General features: G+C 44.6%; 1 protein-coding gene across 1 annotated transcript in view; it reads right to left on the minus strand.

The window, feature by feature from the left end:
- The window catches only part of EDA (ectodysplasin A), a 196,543-nt gene that overhangs the window by 17,387 nt on the left and 152,965 nt on the right, over nucleotides 1-26,191 (minus strand). Inside the window, exon 3 of the mRNA XM_038415140.2 lies at nucleotides 2,026-2,055. Within this exon, the coding sequence (XP_038271068.1) occupies nucleotides 2,026-2,055 (30 nt within the window). The remainder of the gene's footprint in view (nucleotides 1-2,025; nucleotides 2,056-26,191) is intronic.

Here is a 26,191-nt window from a genome sequence, read left to right on the forward strand (position 1 = left end):
TGTTGATGTATCCTCTCAAAAAACTCCTGGAAGTATTCAGTATTTGACTGAGAGTACCCAAAAGAGAAAGCTGATACTTATGGTTAAGTAGATGGCATCTGCATGGCTCCTGCATAGCAGACACTGCCTTGCGTAGAGTTGCCACATACCATAAATCTAGTTAGATTTCACAGGGTCCTCATACAATCACCAACACCACCACAGAATAGCTTTATAGAGCGTGCCTTGATTATTCGATTCCCATCTTGCCAACTCTGTCTTCAGCTAAACGCATCAGGCAGCATGCAGACACTTCCTTTCTTAAAAGCAGGGGGAATTGAGACTTTTTCTGTTTTAGAGCATGCCAACCAACAAAAATTTTTGGGGGAAAATATGCAGCACCACAGAAACTGAAAAATATTGATGCATACAGCACTACCATTTCTTCCTCTGCTGCGCCAAAGCAGTTCAAATGTCATAATTATCACTCCTATGAGGCATCTAGTTCTACTGATCCTACATGAGCGGGATTAAGTTCTCAGATTTTTTTTTTAAACTAGGTCTTTAGAAAATATAATAATTAGGGCGCCGTTCTTAGAAAACGTAGACAGAGTTCTCACCTGTAGCCAGCATCAGCCACAGTTTCAGATTGTTTGTCCACAATGATGGGGGGGGGCTTGTGGCGAGTGGGGACGTAGGCCCACCTCAGCTCCTCCCCCAAACTGGGAAGAGGCTAGCGCTGCCTTGAGCCTCAGGCAGGCATTGAGAGGTGCCACAGGGCATCTGGGACAAATGCTGTCCCAGAATCATTCAGCCTGGGACCAGGACTTGAAATGTACATTTTGAGACTGTCCCCACCCAATTAGGGACAGGTGGTCACCCTATTTTAAGCACATGCTTACCTACATCCTTATTCAGCAAACACTTATACATATGTTTAACATTAAGGACACGTATAAGTTCTTTGGTGAAGAAGGATGGACTTAAGCATATGCTTAATTTAAATGCATGAATAAATGCTTTGCTGAATCACATCCTAGATCAGTACTGCACTCTCTTTGAAGCATGTGGGCCACATCTGGAGGAACCCAAGTACTGCACACAGCAAATTTTTTTCAAACTTACAATGTTCTGTAAATGTACACAAGAGTTTACAGAATACATAAAAAGGATACTTCAAGGGTTGCAAAGGAAAGAGTAACAGTAGGTAGGCTGGCACTGCTTCTTTGACATTTGACAGTTTCCTGACATCAGACCTTTGAGAGGGAGTCTAGTAGGCAATTGAGGTGTTTTGATTTGTTAGATTCCTAACAGAAAGTCTGCGCAGAAACATAAATACTTCAAAAGAGGGCTGCACAAATAGCAGCTCTCAGATACTATAGACCACTGCAGCTCAACTGGGCTAAAGTGCTAAATTACCTATTTAATATAAGATAAACTCTTTAATAAGCACTTTTTAAATAAATCACGGAACATTTTGAACAGCTTGAAGGATGTGGTATTAGAGTCTGATCCAAAGCCCTTAAGTCAATGGACTTTGGCTCATATCCCTACAGACATGCTTTCTAAAAAGTTAGGCTTATTGCCGACTAAACTTTAAGAATCAGAGATTATGCTGAAAATCATTTTAGTGAAAATGACATGATGAAGGACAAGCAACCAGTGAGAGGTTGGCCCATGACCCAGCCAACTGCATTTACAAATATGAAATCTTGGGAATTATTTGTATGCAGCTAATTACTATGCAACTAATTACAACTGCATCCCTATACTGCCTCCTCTGAAAACTAATGTGCCAGCTTTTAGAGGGAAAAATTAGTAAATGTTTATCATTCTAAACATGAACCTGCTGAATGATGCAATCACTACAACAGAAGTGGAAAATTATATATATCAGGCAAGGTAGACCTAGACTGATAAGAGTAAAAATGCCATTTGTCCGGTATTAATATTGATCAGAGAAAGTTCACAGCCAAAAGTAGCTCTCATTTGCTAGAGAGAAGTAATTGCAGTGAGCAAGTAAATTAAATTAGAATTTTAACTTACCCTTTTTCTTGTTTTTAACTGAACTTGGACCTACAAAGAGAAAAGAAAGATGCTGAAATTCACAGTAAGTGTTCCCTCTATAACAAAAAAATGAAGAAGGTGGCTAGAATGTGATTTGGCATGAAAACTGAATAGCAAGGTAAGCTAGTGCTGTGGAAAGCAAAGGCCTATGCTCAAATGAGCTGTGAGACCCAGGCACTTATGGGAAATCCTCCTACTGTGTTGCCCTCTCTCAAACTGATGATCTGTAAACTATGATGATTGATATCAGAACTCAGTATAATGAATTTTGGTGAAAATTTCTAACAGAATTTCTCTTTTCCTTTTTGGGTAGATGAAGGTTAACTAAACCATCTGTTTCTGTACTACAGCAATTCTATGATGGAAAATACTTTTCATCTCTGAAGCCATGGCTCTATTAACACATATAGCCAAATTTTCACCTCAACCGCTAAACTGCACACAATTTTGCACATAGATTTTGATTGTGCATCTCGAGAATTTGTACGTATAAAAGTGGATGCATGCAAAAAATTGGTACACAAAACTGCAAGCACAACAGTTGAAGCCCTTTAAAAAAATGTGACTGATAAGAAGTTTAATTTTTAAGTGCTCCCTCTCCGAATGAATTTGGTCATAACTATAACTGCACAATCGTAATGTATTCATTTATGACCCATGTGGGTGACATATGAATTTCCATTGTAATTTAATTTAATGTAATGGACACTTAAAGGGAGTGTCAACATTTTCAGCTGTCAGTAAGATCACAGGATTAATTTCTCACAAATGACTTTGTAAAGAAAACAATCTTAAGAACTTCTTTGAACTTATACGTTCAAGAACTTTCACCAAGTCCGGTATGTAAGTGTTGGCCTGATTCTTAAACACCATCTTGCACGCCACAGACTTCACATTCCTGGCTTCACCTACTCTTCTCCACATCCCTTGTTTCTAAACATTTGAGGAGTTCCAATAATAGTTTCCCCATTGTGCAGACAGGTTGAACCTTCTTTAGAGGTAAGTAATTAAAACCATTCCCTTCCCAGCCAGTGTCAAACCCTTCACAAAACGCTCCACTAAAAGCTTGGTTTACTATATTCACTTTTGCCAAAGGGAAACCAGAGCTAGCCCTTTGCAAGCTTTGAGAAACCATATTGCTCTGAGAAACTCCAAAGAAAAGCTTTTTTGCTAAGCTCTTTATTAAATTTTCCAGTTCCTGTAGAGAAGGCCAGTGATCTAAAGTAGCTCAGTCTTTTTTGTACGTTGGTGTGCTTCTACCTGCTGCTCTGAAAGTTCAAGGAATTTTGTCTAATGTAAATTACTGAAGCAGTGGCTCCCAGACTGTTGTCTGTGGAACATATGATGATGATCTGTGAAAAAAATGGCTGGTCATATGGTGCTTGGTCTGCTCCTTGTTTCCAGCTGCTATCATGCAATAAAGAACGCTGAAAATGCATATATGATTTCCTAATATTACTTGTTCATGTCAGTAATTGTACTTTCCATGGGAAAGTTATGTGATTGACAGCGTGAGTGAACATGGCTTGTGTAGTCGCAATGTATGTGAGAAACTGTATTAAGATGTGGCCCAACTGTATTAAAGAAACCCCTGCCATGAACAGCAAGGCAGGAGGGGGAGGAGAGAGGAAATGTGGGGTGGGGACAGGAGAGAGAGTGAGTCTCCAGCTATGCCATGAACCTGCTGGAGACTCCACTGCAGCCTAGCGAGTGCTGTCAATGGATGAGCCAGATGAAGGGGAAGGAATCTTGGGTAAGTGTTTGCACGTATTTCTCCTTACAACTTTTAAATGTAAAGATGGCACCCAGCCCATCCCCAAGTTAGCAGGACATAGGTATTGACTTTTCATTGTTTTATTAATACAATAAGAGGCAATGGTACAACAAACAGGTAGAGGAGCTTGGAAGCAGGCATGATGCTGCTGAAGTAGTTTATCTGCAATATCCGCCATCTGCCCGTAGATCAAAAAGTCATATTTGGCCATAAGCGCTAGGTAGTTTGAGATACAAAACTGGAGACTGGCTGAGGAAAAGACTCCTGCTCAAAAGGTACTATCAGTTCCTTAGGGTATCTAAATTCTTGCAGTATTGATGGGTATCAAAGATGGAGTCAGTTGAGAACCTGTGGAAGACAGCTTTGGTACCAATTCAGGTGGTATCAAGCACTTGGCATGGGAGCGAGTTGGCTCCAATCCCATCTGTACCATACATCTTTGGTATAGTTGACTTTTGTGTTACCGTTACCAAGTGTTTTTCAGGGATGGGCTTAGAACTCTTCTCAATAATGTCTCTGATGCTCTTGGTACAGGTGTCCAAACTCAGTACCAAGTTTGTCTTAGATGACTGGATTCTCTTCACTGTTGAAGTACCAACATCACTCGGAGCCTGCATGGAACTCCCCTTGGGACCTGAGGTCTATGTAGCCTTCTTGTGTTTTGGCGACTTCTGGGAATGTACTCCTTACCTCATTCTTCTTAGAGGAAGATGTTGTTGAGGGCTTCAGTACCATAGATGTACTCGATCCTGCAGTATTGCCTACATCTCTAGTGGTTGCCGGTGACAGATTTTGACATGGACGGGGCACTACTGGTACTGGGAGATCTATGTAGAGGGGGTTCTCTGCCCCTGAATCTGAAGCTGATTGTAAAGCTTACTCCATCTCCCTATTTTTCTGAGATTTACCCTTGAAGGACATGTAGATATTGCACTTACTGGGGATACAAGAATCACCCAAACTGGAAGCACTTGGAAAGCCAGGCACTGATTGGAGTAGCTTCATGGCAGGACAGGCACCGGGAAGCCTGACATTCCTGAGTCAAATAAAAAAAAAAATCTCTAGAAAGGGAAGTTTGTAACAACTATCAACAAATTTTATCCATAAAAAAAAGTTATTCCATTTTCTTTTTAAGGAAAAAAAAAAAAGAAAGACCAAAGGGAATACCTGTTCCAACAGCTATAAACACTACGAGGTAACTAACAATATGCTAACTAACGTACATTGCTGAAATATTGGAAAGAACAGGCCTTGAGAAGGAACTGTGGGTGGTTAGCTCATGCAGCCCTATAGAGCCTCAGTGTGGGGCATGAGGACGTGTGGAGTGCATGCATGGGCTGAATGGGCACCGCTACCAAAAATCTCCAATTAAAGGTGCAGGCACCCTTGATGTGGAGCACCCACAGAGACACTACTCAAAGAACTCTGGTTCAGAGAAACACACAATGTAATAATTATAAATGTACAGCAAATACTGCACAATTCCCAGAGTCCCCAAAACTTCAGGGCCAGAGAACAGTCCAGCACAACTGATTACTGTGGCTGACCATTAAAGTGCTCTTTCAAGGCCTCCTTTAACTGCATAGCTTCATGTTGAGCTCTTGTAATGGCCCTTGTGTCTGGCTGCTTATAGTCAGCAAACATAAGAACATAAGAATAAGGACAGAGAAGGGGAACAAAATGATTAAGGGTATGAAACAGCTTCCATAGGAGGAGCAATTAAAAAGACGGACTATTCAGCTTGGTAAAGCAATGACTGAAGGGGGACATGATACAGGTCTATAAAATCATGAATGGTATGGAGAAAGTGAGTGTTATTTATCCTTTCACAGAACACGTAAACCAGAGGACATCCAATGAAATTAATAGGCAGCAGGTTTAAAATAAACAGAAGGAAGTATTTCTTCACACAATGCACAGTCAACCTGTGAAACTGGTTGCCAGGGGATGTTGTGAAGGCCAAAAGTATAACTGGGTTAAAAAAAAAGAATTCTATAAGTTCATGGAAGATAGGGCCATCAACGGTTATCAGTCAAGATGATAAGGAATGCAACCAGATGGTATGGGTGTTTCTTAACTTCTGACTGCTAGAAGTTGGGACTAGAAGACAGGGGATGGATCACTCAATAAACTGTCATGTTCTGTTCATTACCTCTGAAGCATCTGGCATTGGCCACTATTGGAAGACAAAATACTGGGCTAGAGGAACCACTGGTCTGACCCAGTATGGTCATTCTTATGTTCAGTCTGCACCTGCTGAGCTGGTAGTTGAATCCTTGCTTGGTGCTTTCAAGGTGGCTGGTGTATGGCTTCATCATCCAGGGGAACAAGATATAGGCAGAGTCCACCAGAATCACTACTGGCATTTTAATATCGCAAGTGGTAATCTGCCCACATCTACTATGTATGTTTACTAGTGAAGAGAAACTCCACTGGTCTGGAGTTTTGTGGAAGTGTATGAAGGGGATTTGTCACAGCCCTTAAAAGAAACCCAATGGCAAAACATTTTATGGAATGTTAAAAATGGCTCTGTGGATCTCAGGCTACGCTTGTTACAGAAAAGATGCTATTCAAAATGTTTTGGATGTCACAGAGCTTGTGCAAGATGGAGGCCTTGCCCTCTCCACATGCAATGGCACTGTCGAGCAATCAGGCAGCTGCGGAAAGAGGTGGACACTAGAGTGAAAATACTGCTTGGCTTCAGCAATCAAACCTCAGCTGAAAATTATATCTAGGTTATATACCTACAATGCTGGGTTTAACCCCACCACAAAGACTGAAGGCCACAATGATTACCAAGTGCATGGTTTTACAAAAATGGAGGAGTAGGCTTGTGCCCAGAATAGAGTACTGGTATTTGGTCCTATCTGAGGCCTGGTCTACACTATGAGTTTATGTTGGATTTAGCAGCATTAAATCCGAATTAACCCTGCACCCGTCCACACAACGAAGCCATTTTTTTTTGACATAAAGGTCTCTTAAAACCGATTTCTGTACTCCTCCCCAACGAGGGGATTAGTGCTGAAATCGACATCGCCATTTTGAATTACGGTTAGTATGGATGCAATTTGAAGGTATTGGCCTCCGGGAGCTATCCCACAGTGCACCATTATGACCGCTCTGGACAGCACTCTGCACTCGGATGCACTGGCCAGGTGTACAGGAAAAGCATCGAGAACTTTTGAATCTCATTTCCTGTTTGGCCGGGAGAGTTCATCAGCACAGGTGACCATGGAGAGCTCATCAGCACAGGTGACCATGCAGTCCCAGAATCGAAAAAGAGCTCTAGCATGGAGTGAACGGGAGGTACTGGATCTGATTGCTGTATGGGGAGAGGAATCCGTGCTATCAGAACTACGTTCCAAAAGACAAAATGCCAAAATATTTCAAAAAAATCTCAGAGGCCATGAGGGACAGAGGCTACATCAGGGACGCAAAACAGTGCCGCATGAAACTTAAGGAGCTCAGACAAGTGCACCAGAAAACCAAAGAATCAAAACGGACGCTTTGGGACAGAGCCCCAGACATGCCACTTCTACGCTGAGCTGCATGCAATTCTAGGGGGGGCCATCACCACTACCCCACCCCTGTCCATGGACTCCGATGATGGGGTACTCTCTGCCATGCCTGAGGATTTTGCAGATGGGGAAGATGAGGAGGAGCAGCTTGGGGAGAGCACACAGCACACCATTCTCCCCGACAGCCAGGATCTTTTTATCACCCTGACTGAAATACCCTCCCCACCCAACGAAGCTGGAGAAGGGACCTCTGGTGAGTGTACCTTTTAAATATAATACACGTTATAAAAGCAAGCGTTTTTTAATGATTAAGTAGCCCTGAGGACTTGGGATGCATTCATGGCCAGTACAGCTACTGGAAAAGTCTGTTAACATGTCTGGGGATGGACTGGAAATCCTCCAGGGACATCTCCATGAAGCTCTCCTGAAGGTACTCTAAAAGCCTTTGCAGAAGGTTTCTGGGGAGAGCAGCCTTTTTCCGTCCTCCATGGTAGGACACTTTACCATGCCATGCTAGTAGCAAGTAATCTGGTATCATTGCATGACGAAGCCTGGCAGCGTATGGTCCCGGTGTTTGCTGGCATTCAAGCAACATCCATTCTTTATCTCTCTGTGTTATCCTCAGCAGAGTGATATCGTTCATGGTAACCTGGTTGAAATAGGGGAATTTAATTAAGGGGACATTCAGAGGTGCCCGTTCCTATTGGGCTGTTTGCCTGTGGCTGAAAAGAATTCTTCCCTGCAGTTAGCCACTCGGTGGGGGGGAGGGGGAATTGGCGCTGAGCTGTTCACGTTTGGCTAGCAGGGATCTTCCCTGATACCAGCCAGGCGGTGGGGGGAGGGGAAAAGTAATCATCCCAGAGAATTGGATGGGGGAAGGGGGTTAGTTTGGTTTCTGCTGCTGCACATTAACAGGAAAACCGCAGCACTAAATGGCCAACTCAACGGGCTTTGCTTGGTATGGGAAAGGAGGGGGCTGCTGTTCTGAAGGTTGCAGAAGCCAAAAGACTATGGCTTTCTGTGGCCGCCTGCAAGCCGAATTCTGTTGCCCAGCACTGCGTGTGTGATCTCTAACTCCAAAGCTGCAGGCACTCAATTTAAGATGCAAAATGCGACCTTGTGCCAAAATGCTACGTAACGTGAATAGTGTTGTTCACCATGAAAGAGTATAGCCACTGTTCTGTAAAATGTATCTTTTTAAATACTTCACTCCCTTTTTTTCCTCCAGCAGCTGCAAATGTTTCAAGCCTCCCTCCTCCGTCCCAAAGGCTATCTCAGATAAGGCAGTAAAAAAAAAAAAAAACACACGCACGATGACATGTTCTCTGAGCTCATGCAGTCGTCCGGCACTGACAGAGCTGTGTGGAGGGACGCAATAGCAGAGTACAGGACAATAGCCGATGAACGTGAGGAGAGGTGGCGGCAGGAAGATCAGAGGAGGCATGAGACAATGCTGGGGCTACTGCGGGATCCAACGGACATGCTTCGGCAACTGGTGGAGGTTCATGAACAGCAGCAGGATCACAGACTGCCGCTGCAGCCTCTGCTTAACCGTCCTCTCTCCTCCCCAAGTTCCATAGGCTCCTCACACAGACGCCCAAGAATGTGGGGGGGGGCAGAGGGGGGGAAGAGGAGGCTCCGGGCACGCAACCACTCCACCCCAGTGGACAGCCCAAGCAAGACTGGGGTGGAGTGGTTGTGTGCCACAAGACCAAGACCAAGAAGGCTGTCATTCAAGAAGTTTTAAAGTGGCCTTTTTCTTCCCTCCTACCCTCCTCCTACACCCCACCCAGGCTACTTTGTGAGTTAACTCCCTGTTTTTATAATCAATTAATAAAGAATATATGTTTTTTAAGTAATAGTGACTTTATTTCCTTTGCAAGCAAGTTGTGATCGAAGTGGGGAGGGCGGGTGGTTTACAGAGAATTTAGGGGCAACCAAGGGGGCGGGTTTTCATCAAGGAGAAACAAACAGAAGTGTCACACAGTACCTTGGCCAATCATGAAACTGATTTTCAAAGCTTCTCTGATGCGCAGAGTTTCCTGCTGTGCTCTTCTAACCACCCTGCTGTCTGGCTGCACGTACTCAGTGGCCAGGCGATTTGCCTCAACCTCCCACCCTGCCATAAATGTCTCCCCCTTACTCTCACAGAGATTGTGGAGCACACAGCAAAAGCAATAACAATGGGAATATTGGTTTCACCGAGGTCTGAGTAAGTCAGTAAACTGCACCAGTGACCCTTTAAACATCCAAATGCGCATACTACCACCATTCTGCACTTGCTCAGCCTGTAGTTGAACAGCTCCTTACTACGGTCCAGGATGCCTGTATACGACTTCATGAACCAGGGCATTAAGGGGTAGGCTGGGTCCCCAAGGATAACGATAGGCATTTCAACATTCCCAGCAGTCATTTTCTGGTCTGGGAAGTAAATCCCTTCCTGCAGCTGTCTAAACAGACCAGAGTTCCTGAAGACGTGAGCATCATGACCTTTCCTGGCCATCCCACGTTGATGTTGGTGGTCCCTTGTGATCCACCAGTGCTTGCAGCACCAATGAAAAGTACCCCTTGTGGTTTATGTACTGGCTGCCCTGGTGGTCCGGTCCCAAGATAGGGATATGCATTCCACCAATAGCTCCACCACAGTTAGGGAATTCCATTGCAGCAAAGCCATCTAGTATGACCTGCACATTTCCCAGAGTCACTACCTTTGATAGAAGCAGCTCAATGATTGCGCTGGCTACTTGCATCATAGGAACCCCCACAGTAGATTTGCCCACTCCAAATTGATTACCGACTGACTGGTAGCTGTCTGGTGTTGCAAGCTTCCACAAGGCTATTGCTACTCGCTTGTGAACTGTGATGGCTGCTCTCATCTTGATATTCTTGTGCTTCAGGGCAGAGGAAAGCAAGTCACAAAGTTCCATGAAAGTGCCCTTATGCATGCAAAAGTTTCGCAGCCACTGGGAATCATCCCAGACCTGCAACACTATGTGGTCCCACCACTCTGTGCTTGTTTTCCGGGCCCAGAATCGGCGTTCCACGGCATGAGCCTTCCCCATTAATACCATGATCTCCAAATTGCGGGGGAACGCAGTTTTAGAGAAAAGTGTGTTCACGTCCTCATCACCGCGCTTCTGTCGCCTCCTTGCCTGGTTTTTGAGGTGCTGGTTATGCATAAACTGCACAATAATGTGCGAGGTGTTTACAATGGTCATAACTGCTGCAGTGAGCTGAACGGGCTCCATGCTTGCTGTGCTATGGCGTCTGCTCCTGCTCGGGCAATCCAGGGAAAAGGGCGCAAAACGATTGTTTGTCGTTGCTCTGACAGAGGGAGGGGCGACCGACAACATGGCTTACAGGGTTGGCTTACAAGGAATTAAAATCAACAAAAGGGGTGGCTTTGCGAGAAACAGAATGGTCCCCTCAAGGATAGAACTCAAAACTGGGTTGAACAGGCCGTTGATTTCACAGAGGGAGGGAGGAGAAAATGACTACAAAACAAATCTGGTCTATTTCTTGTTTTGATCTACTTCATCTGTCTTTATAGATCTTGCTGGCAGCAGATGGTGCAGTACGACTGCTGGCCATCATCATCTCCTGGGTGTTCGGCAGAAGACGGTGCAGCATGACTGCTGGCCATCGTCATCTCCTGCCTGCTCATTAAAAGATAGTGCAGTAGTACTGCTGGCAGGACTGAATCGCCATGAGATGAAATTTAAAAGGGTAATGACCTGGCTGAGTCACTCCCATGTTTGCCCAGGCGCCCCGACCTCATTGAGGTCGGTTAAAAGAGCACCCTGGACTATATTGACGACGGCTACCTGTCATACTGCACTGTCTGTTGCCAAAAGGCAATAAGCTGCTGCTGTGTAGCAATGCAGTACTGCATCTGCCAGCACCCAGGAGACACATGGTGACGGTTAGCTGAGCGGGCTCCATGCTTGCTGTGGTATGGCATCTGCACAGGTAACTCGGGGAAAAAAGGCACAAAACTATTGTCTGTCCTTGCTTTCATGGAGGGGGTAGGAGGGTCTGACGATATGTACCCAGAACCACCCGCGACAATGTTTTAGCCCCATCAGGCATTGGGATTTCTACCCAGAATTCAAATAGGTGGCGGAGACTGCGAGAACCGTGGGATAGCAACCCACAGTACAATGCTCCGGAAGTTGACGGTTGCCTCGGTACTGTGGACGCACTCCACCGACTACATGCACTTAGAGCATTTGTGTGGGGACACGCACAATCGACTGTATAAAAACGCTTTCTACAAAACCGACTTCTATAAATTCGACCTAATTTCGTAGTGTAGACAGCAGCAAAAAAGAATAGCTTATAGACAAGGAGAACAATTATATGAATTCAAAGAAATTTGGACTCCGTTTCTTGATACATTTGGATAAAGAATGTTGAGATAGCTCAAATAATGCCACTTGACCTCTCTGCTTTTTCTCTCCCTCTTCCCGCATCCCATCCCCTCTTCCTTCTTTTTTGCATATGTCTGTTTTTTGTTAATCCCCCACCCTAACATATTATGGCTGTGTAATATTGTCTATTTTGTACTGCAGCTTCGACAAGTTGTAAAGTTGCAGAACTGCATAATTTTACTTGATATTCTGTGAATTGTGTGGTATTTGGTCACAGATACGAGCTGTAAGCCATTTACCTTTTTTATTTTTTAATGTTTGCTTCTTGATGAACATTAATAAATATTTAATCACACAAAAATCTATTGAGTTTTGACACCCATAGCATAACTATGACAAAATTAAATACTTAAATTCTCCTCCTTCATGCTCTGCGGATGTGACCCGAACCCCCATCCCTATTTCTCTGGAATAACACTACATAATTCCCTTCCTCCAGATCGAGACCTTGTATTTCAAGTCTTACTCCACAAAAATGTTTCCAGAAGTATTATGATTATGATGGTGCTGGAGGATATGATGAACATTAATATAACAATTCATTAGGTGATTTTTAGGTACATACTACATTATGTTCAGACACAGCAGCGATGGACATGGTATAGAAGCCTATTTTGTTTATCAGTTTCCATCACGTGGGCAGAGTGAAAGTAATATTATTCTTTTTATAACCAGTCTTAAGCAACAAAGAAGAAAGATACAGCACTACAAAACTGGATATACTAATGAAGTGCCCTGTTAAGAAGTAGTTCAATATAACTGACCTCTACTGAAAGATACTATAGATTGTCTATATCCTCCTAAACTATCACCTGTAGAGCTTGATACTGTGACTGTGCTCATATACATCATGTTAGGTTTTAAATCTTTAGAACCAGTGATGAAACTCTGGGAAAAATGGTAGCTTAGAGCAGTGGTTCTCAACCTTTCCAGACTACTGTACTCCTTTTCAGGAGTCTGATTTGTCTTGCGTACCGTCAAGTTTCACCTCACTTAAAAACTACTTGCTTACAAAAATCAGACATAAAAATACAAAAATGTGTCAAATCATATTACAAAAAATTGCCTCTTTTCTCATTTTTACCATATAATTTTAAAATAAATCATCTGAAATATAAATATTATATGTATATTGCCATGTATAGTATATAGAACAGTATAAACAAGTCATTGTCTGCATGAAATTTTAGTTTGTACTGACTTTGCTAGTGCTTTTTATGTAGCATGTTGTAAAATTAGGCAAATATCTAGATGAGTTGATGTGTGGTACATGTACTCCTGGTTGAGAACCACTGTCTTAGAGGTTTCAATGCACTGGTAAACAGAGCAGGGTTATTTCAGACTTTTGTTTCTTTACTGGGCCCCAGTGTGACCCTGTTGCCCACTACCTGTTCAACTATATGAATTATAATACTCAGTGAAAACCGGAGCCACTCACAAGACTGGGGTTTGGAGCAGTTTAAGATCCATTGCAAATTATGTGTATAATTGAATCAGACATAGCAGGTAATAGGCAATACAGTTGAGGTCTGGTAAACTGGCATAGCTACCCAGAAAGACTTTGAACAAATGATGTAGAGAACAGAAACCAGACACCAATACACACAAATTATAGCCACAAAAGCAGCTATAGCCCTGCTTATTTTAGGTCTACACAGGGATAAAAGAGCTGCAGCATGGCCCTGGCTGGCCCGAGTCAGCTGACTTGGGCTCATGGGGATCAGGCTAAGGGGCTAAAAACAGCTGCGTATATGTTTGGGCTCAGGCTGGAACCCGAGCTCTGGGTCCCTGTGAGGCTGGAGGGTCCCATAGTGCAGGTTCCAGCTTAAGCCAGTGACTACACTGCAAATTTTCAGCCATGGAATCCAAGCCCTGTGAGCCTGAGTCTGCTGACCTTAGTATCCAGGCACATCCAAATCGGGGCAAGAGCCCCCCAAATCCACAGGCTAGGACTCCCAACCCCAGCTTGGCGTCTGTCAGCCCAGCCGCATCATCCTCCTGCTGGCGCTGTGCACACTTACTCCAGTCTCCGGCCCCAGTGGTAGCCCAGTGGGGGGTGTGCCTCATGGGGACTGGTCTGGGCGGGTCTAGTGCTGGGGCAGAAACCAGGGCAACAGCGCATGGTGCCGACAGGAGGGGGATGCACCTGGGCTGATGAAGACCAAGCTGGGATCAGGAGGGATGTGCGGAGCTCGAGCCTCAGCGGGGCCCCCTTCCACTCCATGGGCGCGCCCCAGTCTTCGTGTCTCAGGTGCTTTCTGAGCAGTAAGGAGGGTGGATGGGGTGGGGGGGTCTCCCCAGGACAACTGATCTCTCCTGCACCCCCTTCATTTTACCCCCCATCATTGCGCACCCACCCAAAAACCAGGGCCCACCCAGTTTTCCTGTCCTAGCTGCACCACTGAATCAGGTAATATGCCTATTGAATCTATAGGCTCAACATATGCTCCTCCAGGCCCCAGTTCATTAAGGTACTTAAGCAAGTTCCTGGACTTCAATGGGGCTCTTAAGTGATGCAGATTAACCATGTGCTAAGGTACCCCGCAGAATCAGGGACATAACACTAATTATACTTTGCTAATGATAAAAGTTAAGGAATTTACTGAACTGTCTGGCTTCAGAACTTTCACAAGTGTTAAAGATTTACAGATGCTATTTATTTAATTTAATTTCTTCCATGAAGAGAATCTCATGGCAATAGCAAGGTAAGTCCAACAAATTTTAAATAAGAACATAATAAAAACAAAGCAAAACTGAGCTTTGATTGGAGAAAGAGAAGAGAAAAATCTGGCAACACAAACAAAATGATTTCCTCAAAGAGCCCCTCACCTCGTTATCTCCATTCCTCTTTCCTGGGCAAAAGAGGAATAAAATGGATAATAAACTGAAGTGCACTGAAGCCAAAAAAGAAAGGACAAGCAAACGTCATAGGTAAATTCTTTCCAGAAAACTGGTTTGTCAGAGTCATTAACATTCCAGCAACAGAAGCATTTTATATCATAATTCATGAATTCTTACAAAACTAAAATGACATGTCAAATTAATACCATAGAATTACATTTTAAAGTGACAACACAATGTCTTTCAAGTTGGATTTTATCCCTCTTAATAATTCTAGTTGCATACGCTTTATTTTCCAACTTATTGTTATTACAATAAATATATAATTGATTAATTACCATCTTTCAACTGAAGGAAATTTTCAGTTATGAACTCTCAAAATTAAGGGTTATTAACAGTGTACTGATGACAATAAGTGTTAATGACAGTTTATTATGAATTAGAGGAAAAAGACAAGAGTAACATTTTCAAAAGCACCTACATTTCATGAGTTTCAGTGGAGGCTAGACTCTAAAGTAGAACCAGTTGCAAAACTTCTGTCTGAGCATTTTTTTCATTAGAAAAATTTTTTAAAATTTTTTTTTGCAACATTGTATCAATTTTGACAAAAATTCCACAGGGGAAAAAAATCAAATCTAAACAAATCATTTTTAGTGATGGAAAATTTCAAAATTTCATATTGGAATTTCAAAAATTCATTTTGCTTTTTAATTATTATATTACTTTAATTATTTTTACATTATTTTATGAAGTCAGTAGTAATGGTGCATCATATGCACAACTCATTCCAATTTAGAATGATAAATTTTGAAATGTTGAAATTTCCCATTAAATGGAAATTCTGAGTTTTGTACAGCTCTACTTCTAAGGCACTTATGAAAATGGGACGTAGGTTCCCAGTTGAAGACTAATCAAATTGAAAAAGTGAGTTAATAGCAGTTTCATGTACTAAATCTGCCCCATCAAGTTTCATGAAATATCCACACAAACATGTGAAAATGTACTTGGTTAAACAGGGGAAACACTGTAACTGATCATAAGAAGTGTTGTCAAATACACAAAGTAAACATTGAGAAAAAAGTATTTTCTTTAATTTTTAGTTATAATTTGATTAAGGTGACAGTGTCCCTTTAAAAGACACACTTACACTTGATTATCAATCACAATTTAGTGCTGTCTGATTGTAGGTATCTCCACATTCTCTTCTCATGTAAAGCCCAAGGGCTCATTGGCCAAATCCACAGAACCATGATTTGAACAGCAATATAGTACTGAATTCTCCTCTAAATGGAGGTCAAGTATTGGGAAAAGTAAATACATCAGTCAATAACTCTTTTGCACCCTTCTCATCTTCGGGAAAGGTAAGGAGGGAACAAATGAGATGCACCTACAAGTTGTGGTGGGAAAAAGCCAGCACTTTTCCTACAATACTGGAAGTTACCCTAATTTCGCCAGCTTTCAAATGTTACAATTCATGAGGCACCTACTCTGATTTCAAAGCTCCATTGAATATAGTTTATACGATCTTATTTTTCACTAATGCTTGACCTAATATTTAGTAAAATCCTCTTCAGATACCAGATTTTAAAGAACATAATGCAACATCCCTTTTTAGTCACTGAACCCCAGTCTCTGCTACAGTGGTGGTAGTGGAAGGGGAATAGTCACTTTCAGAAACTTGTAAATGCCTTCTTTGACTTTGCTACTTATCTGCTTATTAAGCAGGTACATGCTTTGCTGGATTAGGGTTTTTAGTGCTCTGCAGCTTGCTGAACTGAGCCATACATGAAGGGAACTATAAGTATTTCTCTGGGGGGAGAGAGGGAAAGGAAGCCATCTGGAGTCAGCAATGGTAGAACAAGCTGACTGGGGCACCTGGACAAAGGAATGAATAATCATTTTACCTCTGTGACTGAAGAAAACTATGAGAAGAACCCCAAAAAGTATCTGCTAGCTCCAAACCAAAATTTACTGCAGAATAATTTCAGCTTTGGAAAAAATGTTCAAATGGAAAACTGAAATGATTTCTCCCTGGCTGCCCACCTGACTTCTACCTCCCTCCAGCATCTCCTCCAGCATCTCCTCCAGCACCGGACCCAGGCACTTAGTCTCCCTACCTCTCCCCAGCTCTGAACATACTGAGCATCTCAACTTTCTGCTTCTCTGGCCCTGGAGCTGGGAGGAGGCTGAACATCCCATACTCTGCCTCTCTGGCTGCTGGGCTGAAAGGCTCTTATCAATTTCACTTTTGAAATTAACAGGAACCTTTTAGGCTGGCAGATGGGAAGTGACAAATTCTGTTTTGGTTCCCCTAATACAGAATTTTTCTTATAATCCTGGCTGATAAAAAAAAAGTTGTATTTTTTATTTTTATCCCATTTGGGGACAATTTTTTTTTCAAAACCACAAATTTTTTTGTGGAAAAGGCTTTTCATCTTCTGGCCAGCTCTAGCAATTTTAAATACTAAATATATTAAAACAAAGAGTAAGATTTTCACTAACATTATAAAGCTGTCCAACAAATCATTCAGATCCAGGAGAAAGACACTTCACAACAGAAACATGAAAGGGTTCTGAAGAAACAAAAAGGTCAGGTACAGTGCAGACAGCTGCATTGCAAAATTTCCTCCATTGTCCCAGACAGAAAAAAAAGAGAGGGAGAGACAGAAGCCTACACTGTCCTGGAGGCTTTCCATTTTTTATTTTCTGAACTCCATAATTACACATACTATATGCAATTACCGAACCAGCTATCACTAAAGAGCCTACCTATAGTATTCCGAGAAGCAAAGGAAGAGCTGGCAGAGAGCATAACTGAAATTAAAAAAAATCAGGATGGAATTTGAGGGTTGTGTATCTGTCTCTTCAGATTTTCGAGTCACGAGAGTTTATTTCATGTTATATATATATATATATATTTATATATATATCACACCATTAGAACTATAAACAGAGTGAAAGTACAAATAACTGTGGTGAGCCAAACACATTTGAAATGGATGGAACCAATTAGCTTCAAAGACGAATAAGGGGAATGAGAACCACATGGGACGTCAATGTTCACAGTCTATATTACAACACGCACATCTGTTCCAAGCACGGCAGAGAGAGATGCTGGGGCTGTGCAAGTGGATCTTTTCACAAAACACAAAAATACTTCTTACATGAAAAAATACATTAGCAGCAGCTTTGGGAGCTTCTGAGTCTCTGGGGTTTGCATCTGTTCATCTCCAGCAGGAGAAGTCAGATATTTCAGCTGGTGCAGTCACACAGTCATGAGACTCTTCCGGTACCACATAAGACAGTCCTTTGTCTAAGCTTCCATCTTTGCTCAACACTGTTAACTTTTCTGATCTTTCAAAAGTTACAAGAAAATGCTGATATTCTTTCCTTTCACTCGGGATGGAAGGAAAAGGCCCACTGTAGTGTCAGACATTTTTAAAGTTCTGTTCTACTCTGAAAAGTAGCGAGGTACCAGGCTTGAACATTTCACATTATATCTACTAGTCCAAAGATTAATCCTTTTAACCACGGTGAAAGAGATCTGCGTTCTCACACCTTTCCAAAGCCACATCCCGCTGTTTAAAGAGCAAAAACAGCTGTGTACATTTATTGTGTACTGTATCTAACATTTTATATCAGCTTATTTAATATACTTAAAATTTAACTTACTCCCAGAGCTGGTTGAATAGCAAGAAAATATATTTGTCAAATATATTATTTGACAATTTTCACCAGTATTTATCAGTGACTTATATTTGACTAGCTATAGATCTGGTTGAACACTTTTAAAAAAAAGTATTAGTTCTTCCAAATAATCTGTCAAATAAAGGGGTGGAAGGTGTAAAGGTGTTTTGACTTATGTGCATAGACTTTACACCTTTTCACTTTAACTTTGCTGAGTGTCCCTCTATAGACAAGCCCTAAGAGATGCAGCAAAGAACTTTCGGCCCAGAAGGAGAAGAGGGAAGTTAAGTTGGCTTTGTACCTTCAGAGCGAACCTTTGTACCCTCCTAGTCCTGGGCTGCTCTGGGAGCTGGAGATGCCTTAGCATAACTTTAGGCAGTCCTGAGGACCTGTCCAAGTTAGGGCAGCCTCCCTGGGCTGCCCTATGAGCTGCAGCACTGTCCAGAATCTCTACAGTGCTGTGGCCTGGGCCCTGCCATGCTATTCCTGGGGCATACTCCCTATGCCAGGGCTTGTGAGGGGTGTCCTAAGAAGGCAGATTTACAGCTGTCTTCCAATACAGTTGTGCCGAGGAATTCTCCCCAGCCATTTACAGGGTTTTAGGGCCCTTTTATGCAATTCTAGCACTTTTATCTGGCATGAGAGGCCACAGCAAAGGTAAGGATTTCCCCTTATGTGTATTCACATAACTTACAATTGTTCCAGATTCTGGCACCCTCACTCTGGGTAGTACCTTTCTCTCCAAAGAGCCCTATTGAAATTAGCAGAGTAAAGTATTACACAACATGAGCAAAATGTGAGAAACTGAGGATATTAGTGACTAAAGTTTTTTTAAAAATCAACTACAAATAGAATACAATAAAAAACAAATACAGATGTGTGATACCTAAAGATTATATGTACATACATGATTTTTTTCCAGAGTAGCAGCCGTGTTAGTCTATATTCGCAAAAAGAAAAGGAGTACTTGTGGCACCTTAGAGACTAACAACTTTATTTGAGCATAAGCTTTTGTGAGCTACAGCTCACTTCATCTGAAGCGAGCTGTAGCTCACGAACGCTTATGCTCAAATAAATTTGTTAGTCTCTAAGGTGCCACAAGTACTCCTTTTCTTTATACATGATTTTGTCTCCTTTACAAGGAACTCTACAGACACAAAACTAGCAGCTGAGGGGAGTTAAGTGGTCAGAACAAGGGACAAAGATGATTATCTGTGTCTTTAATTAATCTGTGTCTTTGTGAATATTCTAAATATATTGCTAATTTTAGAAATTTATATTCAGACAAAATCCCTCTCTCACCCCAAAAAAGTCCACTGTAATATCTTTAGCACCAGAGCAGAACCTCATAGATATAAGCAGTGGGGGAAGGAAAGCACAGATAGCATTAACAGAGATAGACTAGATTAAATATACATCTTTCTTATTGGGGATAAGACAAACGAAGTAAGATTCCTCCATCTGGCAAAGGCTCTCTCCAAGCCCAAGAATCTCTACTTGACTCCCATGTTTGCTTTTTACTTTTCTCTTCTCTTCACCCTTACATCAGACCCTACTACACTGTGACCATCACATCTCACTGGGTGAGCAGAATTTAACACTTACGCTGAAACAGCTAGCTAGGTTTTTATAAAAAAATTGGACAGGGCGCAGGGGCAGAGAATTGCAGACTCTGAACATTTCTCTCATGTGGAATAATTCTACTTCAGACAGCAAGGTGCAGCTAAGCATTCAGCACATTGTTCACTTAAAATAATCATTTCCCCCCTCATTTCATCCCAAAGATGTGCTGCCAAGTTCTACCATCCAGACTGCATAATTCTGAAACACCACATGTACTAGTGGACTATGGTGCTGGCCTGTAAGGGGTGAAGTTTGTTACATTCCTCATTTTGATAGTAAAATATATACTTTATTTGACTCCCTGGGGGATAATCCATTTACTTTATTTTTAGTTAAATCATCATCCAATAAGAAAGAGAACTTGGCCGGAAAATAGTGAAAGTGACCTGAAAATATTTTCAACACAGAAGAATAGCTGACACAGTAGCAGAACGGCATATTGGTATTTTAAAGAAACTGATTTTGAACCGCTCTCTGGATCATGAGCTCTTTTAAAGCTAGTACCGCAGATTTGTTTTGAGGGGGAAAGAGGCAACAAATGGGGTGGGAATGGAGAGCCAGTGATAGTGAGAAAGAGAACAACAATCAGGAAAAAGCCGCTCTATAATACGGAAACAACCCCCCCGCTGCAGTTACCTACCTTCTCGTAACTGTTGTTCTTCAAGATGTGTTGTTCACGTCCTCTCCAATTAGGTGTGCGCATGCCATGTGCATGGTTGTCGGAAAGTTTTTCCCTTAGCAGCTCCCGATGGGTCGGCTGTGGACCCCCCTGGAATGGCGCCTTCTTGGTGCTCAATGTATGACCCTGCCAACCTGACCCCAGCTTCAGTTCCTTCGTGCTGGTTACTCCGACAGAGGGGAAGGAGGGTGGGTATTGGAATGGATATGAACACCACATCTAGAAGAACAACAGGTACAAGAAGGTGAGCAACTGTTTTTTCTTCTTTGAGTGCTTGTTCACGTCAATTCCAATCAGGTGACTCCCAAGCTCCCTGGAGGTGGGGTTGGAGTCAAGGAATCGCTGATTGGAGCACTGCTCTGCTGAATGCCTCATCGTCTCTGGCATGCTGGGCGATAGCATAGTGAGAGGTAAATGTATGCACCGATGACCAAGTTACTCCTGTATTAGGACCTGGGTCAGGAAAGCAGCTGACGAGGTTTGTACCCTTGTGGAATGTGTAATGGCAGGGACTGGGAACTTGGCCAGCTCTTAAAATGTGTGGATGTAGTCCGTAATACAGGAAGAAATGCATTGAGTAGAGACCAGGAGTCCTTTCATCTGGTCTGCCACCACCACGAACAGCTGGTTCGACTTCCTGAACGGCTTAGTGCGCTCGATGTAGAATGCTACTGCCCGCCGAACATCCAGTGAGTGCAGTCTCTGTTCTTGGGATAGAAGACAAGCAGAAAATGTCTTGGCTAGCATGGAATTGAGGCACTACCTTGGGAAGGCAAGTGTGAGTTGTACCTTGTCCTTGTGGAAGACCATGTAGGATGGGTCGGAAGTTAGTGCCTTTCATTCAGACACCGTCTTAGCTGATGTGATGGCGACCAGGAAGGCCACCTTCCATGACCAATAAAGAAGGGAGCAAGGCGCCAATGATTCAAAAGGGGGCCTCATGAGTCTGGAGAGGACCAGGTTAAGGACCCATGCAGGCACAGGTTGTTGAGCCTATGGATATAACCTTTCCAGGCCCTTGAGGAAACACCCTACCATGGGGTTGGCAAATATGGAATGTCCAGACGTTCTCGGATGGAAGGCCGAGATAGCAGCGAGGTGTACCTTAATGGATGACGCTGTGAAGCCTTGTTGTTTCAAGTGCAGGAGGTGCACTTGAAGTGCACTCATCATAGAGTGGTATAGACGCCTGGAGTGAAGGTATGTGATGCTGGGTGCACCAGCAAGTGAACCTCTTCCACTTATCTAGTTAAGTGGCCCTGGTGGATGGTTTCCTGCTACCGAGTAGGACCTCCCTTACCAGCACAAGGTAAGGTAAGGACCTTACCTTACGAGCACAGGAGCTCCATCAGGTTTAGCTTCAGGCTGTGAGATGGAGGGACTAGAGGTTTGGGTGGTGAAGGCAACCATGATCCTATGTGATCAGATTGGGGTAGAGTGGTAACACAATCAGGGTGTCCACTGACTGCTTCAGAAGCATGGTGTACCAATATTGGCGGGGCCATGCTGGGACCAGCAGGATTACCTTTGCCTTGTTGGCATACATGAGGTTGTCTCCCCAGGGGAGCAGGAATGCATCCTTGATCGAACACAGGTTGTGTTTCTGGAAGTAGCAGAATGTTGGGCACTTTCTGTTGCTCCAGGTGGCAAACAGATCGACCTGGGGAAACCCCCATGTTTGGAAGATGGAATGTATGACATCTGGATGGATGGACCACTTGTGATTGTGGAATGATCTGCTGAGGTGGTCTGTTAGGACGCCTCCAGGTGAATGGAGTGGGCTATGCAGAACTTCCATAGCTGGAGGGCTTCCTGACAGAGGGGGGAGGAATGGGCTCCACTCTGCTTGTTGATGTAAAACATGGCAGTGGTGTTGTCCATCATCACTGCCACACACTGGCCTTGCAGTCGGGACTGGAAAGTTTGGCATGCAAGTTGCACCACTCTGAACTCCCGGATATTGATATGGAGTGAGAGTTCGTCCTGTGAACATATGCCCAGTGTTTGGTGATCTCCCAGATGTGCCCCCCAACCCAGCGCTGACGGATCCGTTACCAGGGACAAGGTGGGCTGTTGAAGGGGACTCCTACACACACTGCCCAAGGGTCAAGCCACCAAAGGAGGGACTCGAGTACTTGCTCTGGCACCGTGACCACTGAGTCCAGGCTGTGGCACCCCAGGCGATAGGCCGAAGTGAGCCACGCTTGGAGTGGTCTGAGCCTCAGTCTGGCATGCCGGACCACATAAGTGCAGGCTGCCATGTGGCCGAGAAGACTCAGGCATTCTCTTGCTGTAGTGGTCGGGTACCAACTGAGGTTTTGAATAATGTCTTTTATGGCTTGGAATCTGGTTTCTGGCAGGAATGCACTTACCTGTACTGAGTCCAGCACCGCCCCGATGAATTCTATTCTTTGGGTTGGTGATAAGGTTGACTTGTTCATGTTGAGGAGGAGTCCCAGTCTCTCGAAAGTGGATTTGACTAATCGGATTTGAGACTCTACCTGCTCCCTGGAGCGCCTCCGTAGTAGCCAGTTGTTGAGGTAGGGATATACCTGCACCTGCCTCCTCCGGAGGAAGGGTGCTACCACCGATGTGCACTTTGTGAACACTGGGGAGCCGTCGATAGACCAAATGGGAGAACTGTAAACTGATAATATTTGTGGTTGACCACAAACTGTAGGAATTGTCTGTGTGCAGGCCGAATGACTATGTGAAAGTATGCGTCTTTCATGTCGAGGGAAGAGTACCAGTCTCCCGGATCCAGGGAAGGGATGATTGTGCTCAGGGAGACCATGCGGAACTTCAACTTCAGCATGAACTGTTTGAGTCCAGGCAGGTCTAAAATAGGTCTGAGACCCTCCCCTCCTTTGCCTTGAGGATTAGGAAATAACGGAAGACGAATCCCTTGCCCCTTAAATCCTGAGGAACCTCCTCCACTGCCCCTATGGCGAGGAGCATCTGCAATTCCTGGATAAGGAGTTGCTCGTGAGAAGGGTCCCTGAAGAGGGATGGGGAAGGAGGATGGGCGGGGGGAGGGGAGCAGAATTGGAGAGAATATCCCACTTCTGTGCAAAGAACCCAGCAGTCTGATGTTATTTGGGACCAAGCACGGTAGAGGTGGGATAGCCGATTTGTGAAGCAAGGGGAAGGATCCGGTGTTGTAGCGGGTACGCAGTCCTTGGGCATACCTTCAAAAGGCCTGCTTTGAGCCCGATGATGGTTTGGTTGGGCTCTGGCCCTGTCCTGATGGGGGATGGGAAGGCTTGTGCCTGCCATTCCTACCCCTCCATCTATAGAAGTCCTGTCTGGGTCAAGGAGGGTAGGAGCGCTGCTGTTGAGGCTGCGGTTTAGAATGTTTACTTTGGGTTGCTGGGGTGTGCATACCCAACGACTTAATGGTCGCCCAGGAGTCCTTCAGGCTGTGCAGCTTGAAGTCCATCTGCTCAGAGAATAACCCTGCACCTTAAAATGGCAGGACCTGCAGGGTTTGCTGCATTTCAAGGGGGGCAGTCCGGACACCTACAGCCATGAACCTCTTCTCATTGCTAAACCTGATGAGAGGTTGTGGGCAGCAGAGTCCAACGCATACAGGGAGACGTGTAGTGAGGTTTGCACCACCACCTTCCCTTTCTCAATAATGACCAGGAATTCGGCCTTGAAGTCTGATGGGATTAGCTCCTTAAACTTCAACATGGAGGCCCCATGAGTTGAAGTTGTATCTACTGAGGACAGCTTGTTGGTTAGCTATCCTTAGCTGCAGGCCCCCTGTTGAGTAGACCTTTCTACCAAAAAGGTCTAATCTTTTAGACTCCTTGAACTTTGGAGCTGGCCCCTGCTGTTCCAGTCTCTCCTTTTAGTTGACCGCTGTCACTATGCGGGAGCAGGGCTGCGGGTGCGAGAACAAGTACTTGTACCCTTTAGATGGGACAATGTACTTGTGCTCTATGCCCCTTGTCGTAGGCGGGATCGATGCTAGGGTTTGCCACTGCATTTTGAAGTTGATCTGTATAGTTTTTATCGTGGCAGAACTACTTTGGAGGGACCGTCCAGCATTAGGATATTGACTATGAGGTCCTCTGGCTCAATAACCTCTTCCACCTGTAATCCAATGTTACGGGCAATTCTGTGCAGGAGGTCCTGGTGTGCATGACGATCTATCGGAGGAGGACCCGAGGCTGAAGTCCCTGCAACCGCCTCGTCCAGCGATGAGGATGAGGAGGCTAGAGGAGGTATAGGGTCCTCCTGACCTTCCAGCTCTCTAGTGTCCTCCCGGTTGGTGTCTGGGGACTCTGTGCTGACCATTGTTGCAGCAGCGCTGGTCTGGCCAGCTGGCGGAGCTGTCGCCGTGGTTGTTTTGGCAGTGATCTGAACAGGCTGTGAACCCTGTGCTGTCGTCATTTCCGATCTCAGAGGTGCCAGGCAATCTTTAGGTGGCTGGGGTGCTCGGGTTTCAGAGACCACCGACCGAGAGCCCCCGGAAAATGAGCCTTGGGCCTGGGATAAGCCCAGGTAGTCCAAAAGGGCCACTGAGGGTGCAGTTGCCAATGCGGAGGCCATGCCACCGGTGTCTCACTTCTATGCCTATCCCATCCACACCTGCTACGGTGGGAATAAAATGAGTCCCGTCCAAGTCAGATGACACCAATCTGGACCGTAACGACCACGGCGACGCCGACCAGTGGCAATGTGCCTGCGCCAAGGACTGGTGGCAATGTGCCTGTGCCCAGGACCAGGAGTCTGGTGCTGGTGATTGGTGCCACTCCGCCACTGTCGGAGATCGAGATTGTTGTCTCGTTGGTACTGGGGAACTGCACACGGGGTCCAAAGCTGGAGACTGGTGCCTTGGTGATGTCGAACCTTAGTGGTGCCGAGGTCAGTGGTGTCGGACTGGAGAAGGTGATCGCTGCACCATGGTTGGCTTGCCTCTAGATGGCACCGGATGCAGTGGCACCAGAGGCTTGTCTCTGATAGCCAGAGGTTGAGAGGCCGTCTTCACTATTAAATCCCTGGCAGCTTCAGAAGTGTCTGGGGTGGAGGGGAACTCCAACTCCTCCTCCTGGCACTGCCTGTTCAGGGATTCACAGGGTGCCTGACTCAACAGTCCCCTCTGGGGAACTGAAGTCAGTGGCACCAACTCCTGCTCCTTGGGCGTCGAGGGACGCATTGCTGTTGCGCCTGGCAGCTGGGCTGCCATCAACACTGGGGAACGGCCCCTATCAGTTTTCTTGTGCCACTTGTGCAGCACTGGCAAATGAGACCAGTGCCGCGTGTGCACTGTTTGTGGTTCTGGGGAGCATCAGTGCCGAGGGTCTCTTGGAACAGAGACCGAAGCATTCCGTACCAATGCGCTCGGTGCTGATCCTGGCACTCTGTGGCGGGCTGGGGACGGAGAGTGGACTCCATCAGAAGTTGTTTCAGATGAAAATCCCACTCTTTCTTCATCCTGCAGATTTTGCACCTGTCTGTTTGGTGCTCTTCCCTCAGATACTTCAAACACGTGTTGTGGGAGTCGCCAGTTGGCATGGGCTTACTGCAGGTCCCGCAAGATTTAAACCCTTGGCCCCAAGGCATGCCTTGGAGCCGAGGGGAAGGT

The sequence above is a fragment of the Dermochelys coriacea genome, chromosome 9 (genome assembly GCF_009764565.3).
Source record: "Dermochelys coriacea isolate rDerCor1 chromosome 9, rDerCor1.pri.v4, whole genome shotgun sequence".
Classification (NCBI taxonomy): domain Eukaryota; kingdom Metazoa; phylum Chordata; order Testudines; family Dermochelyidae; genus Dermochelys; species Dermochelys coriacea.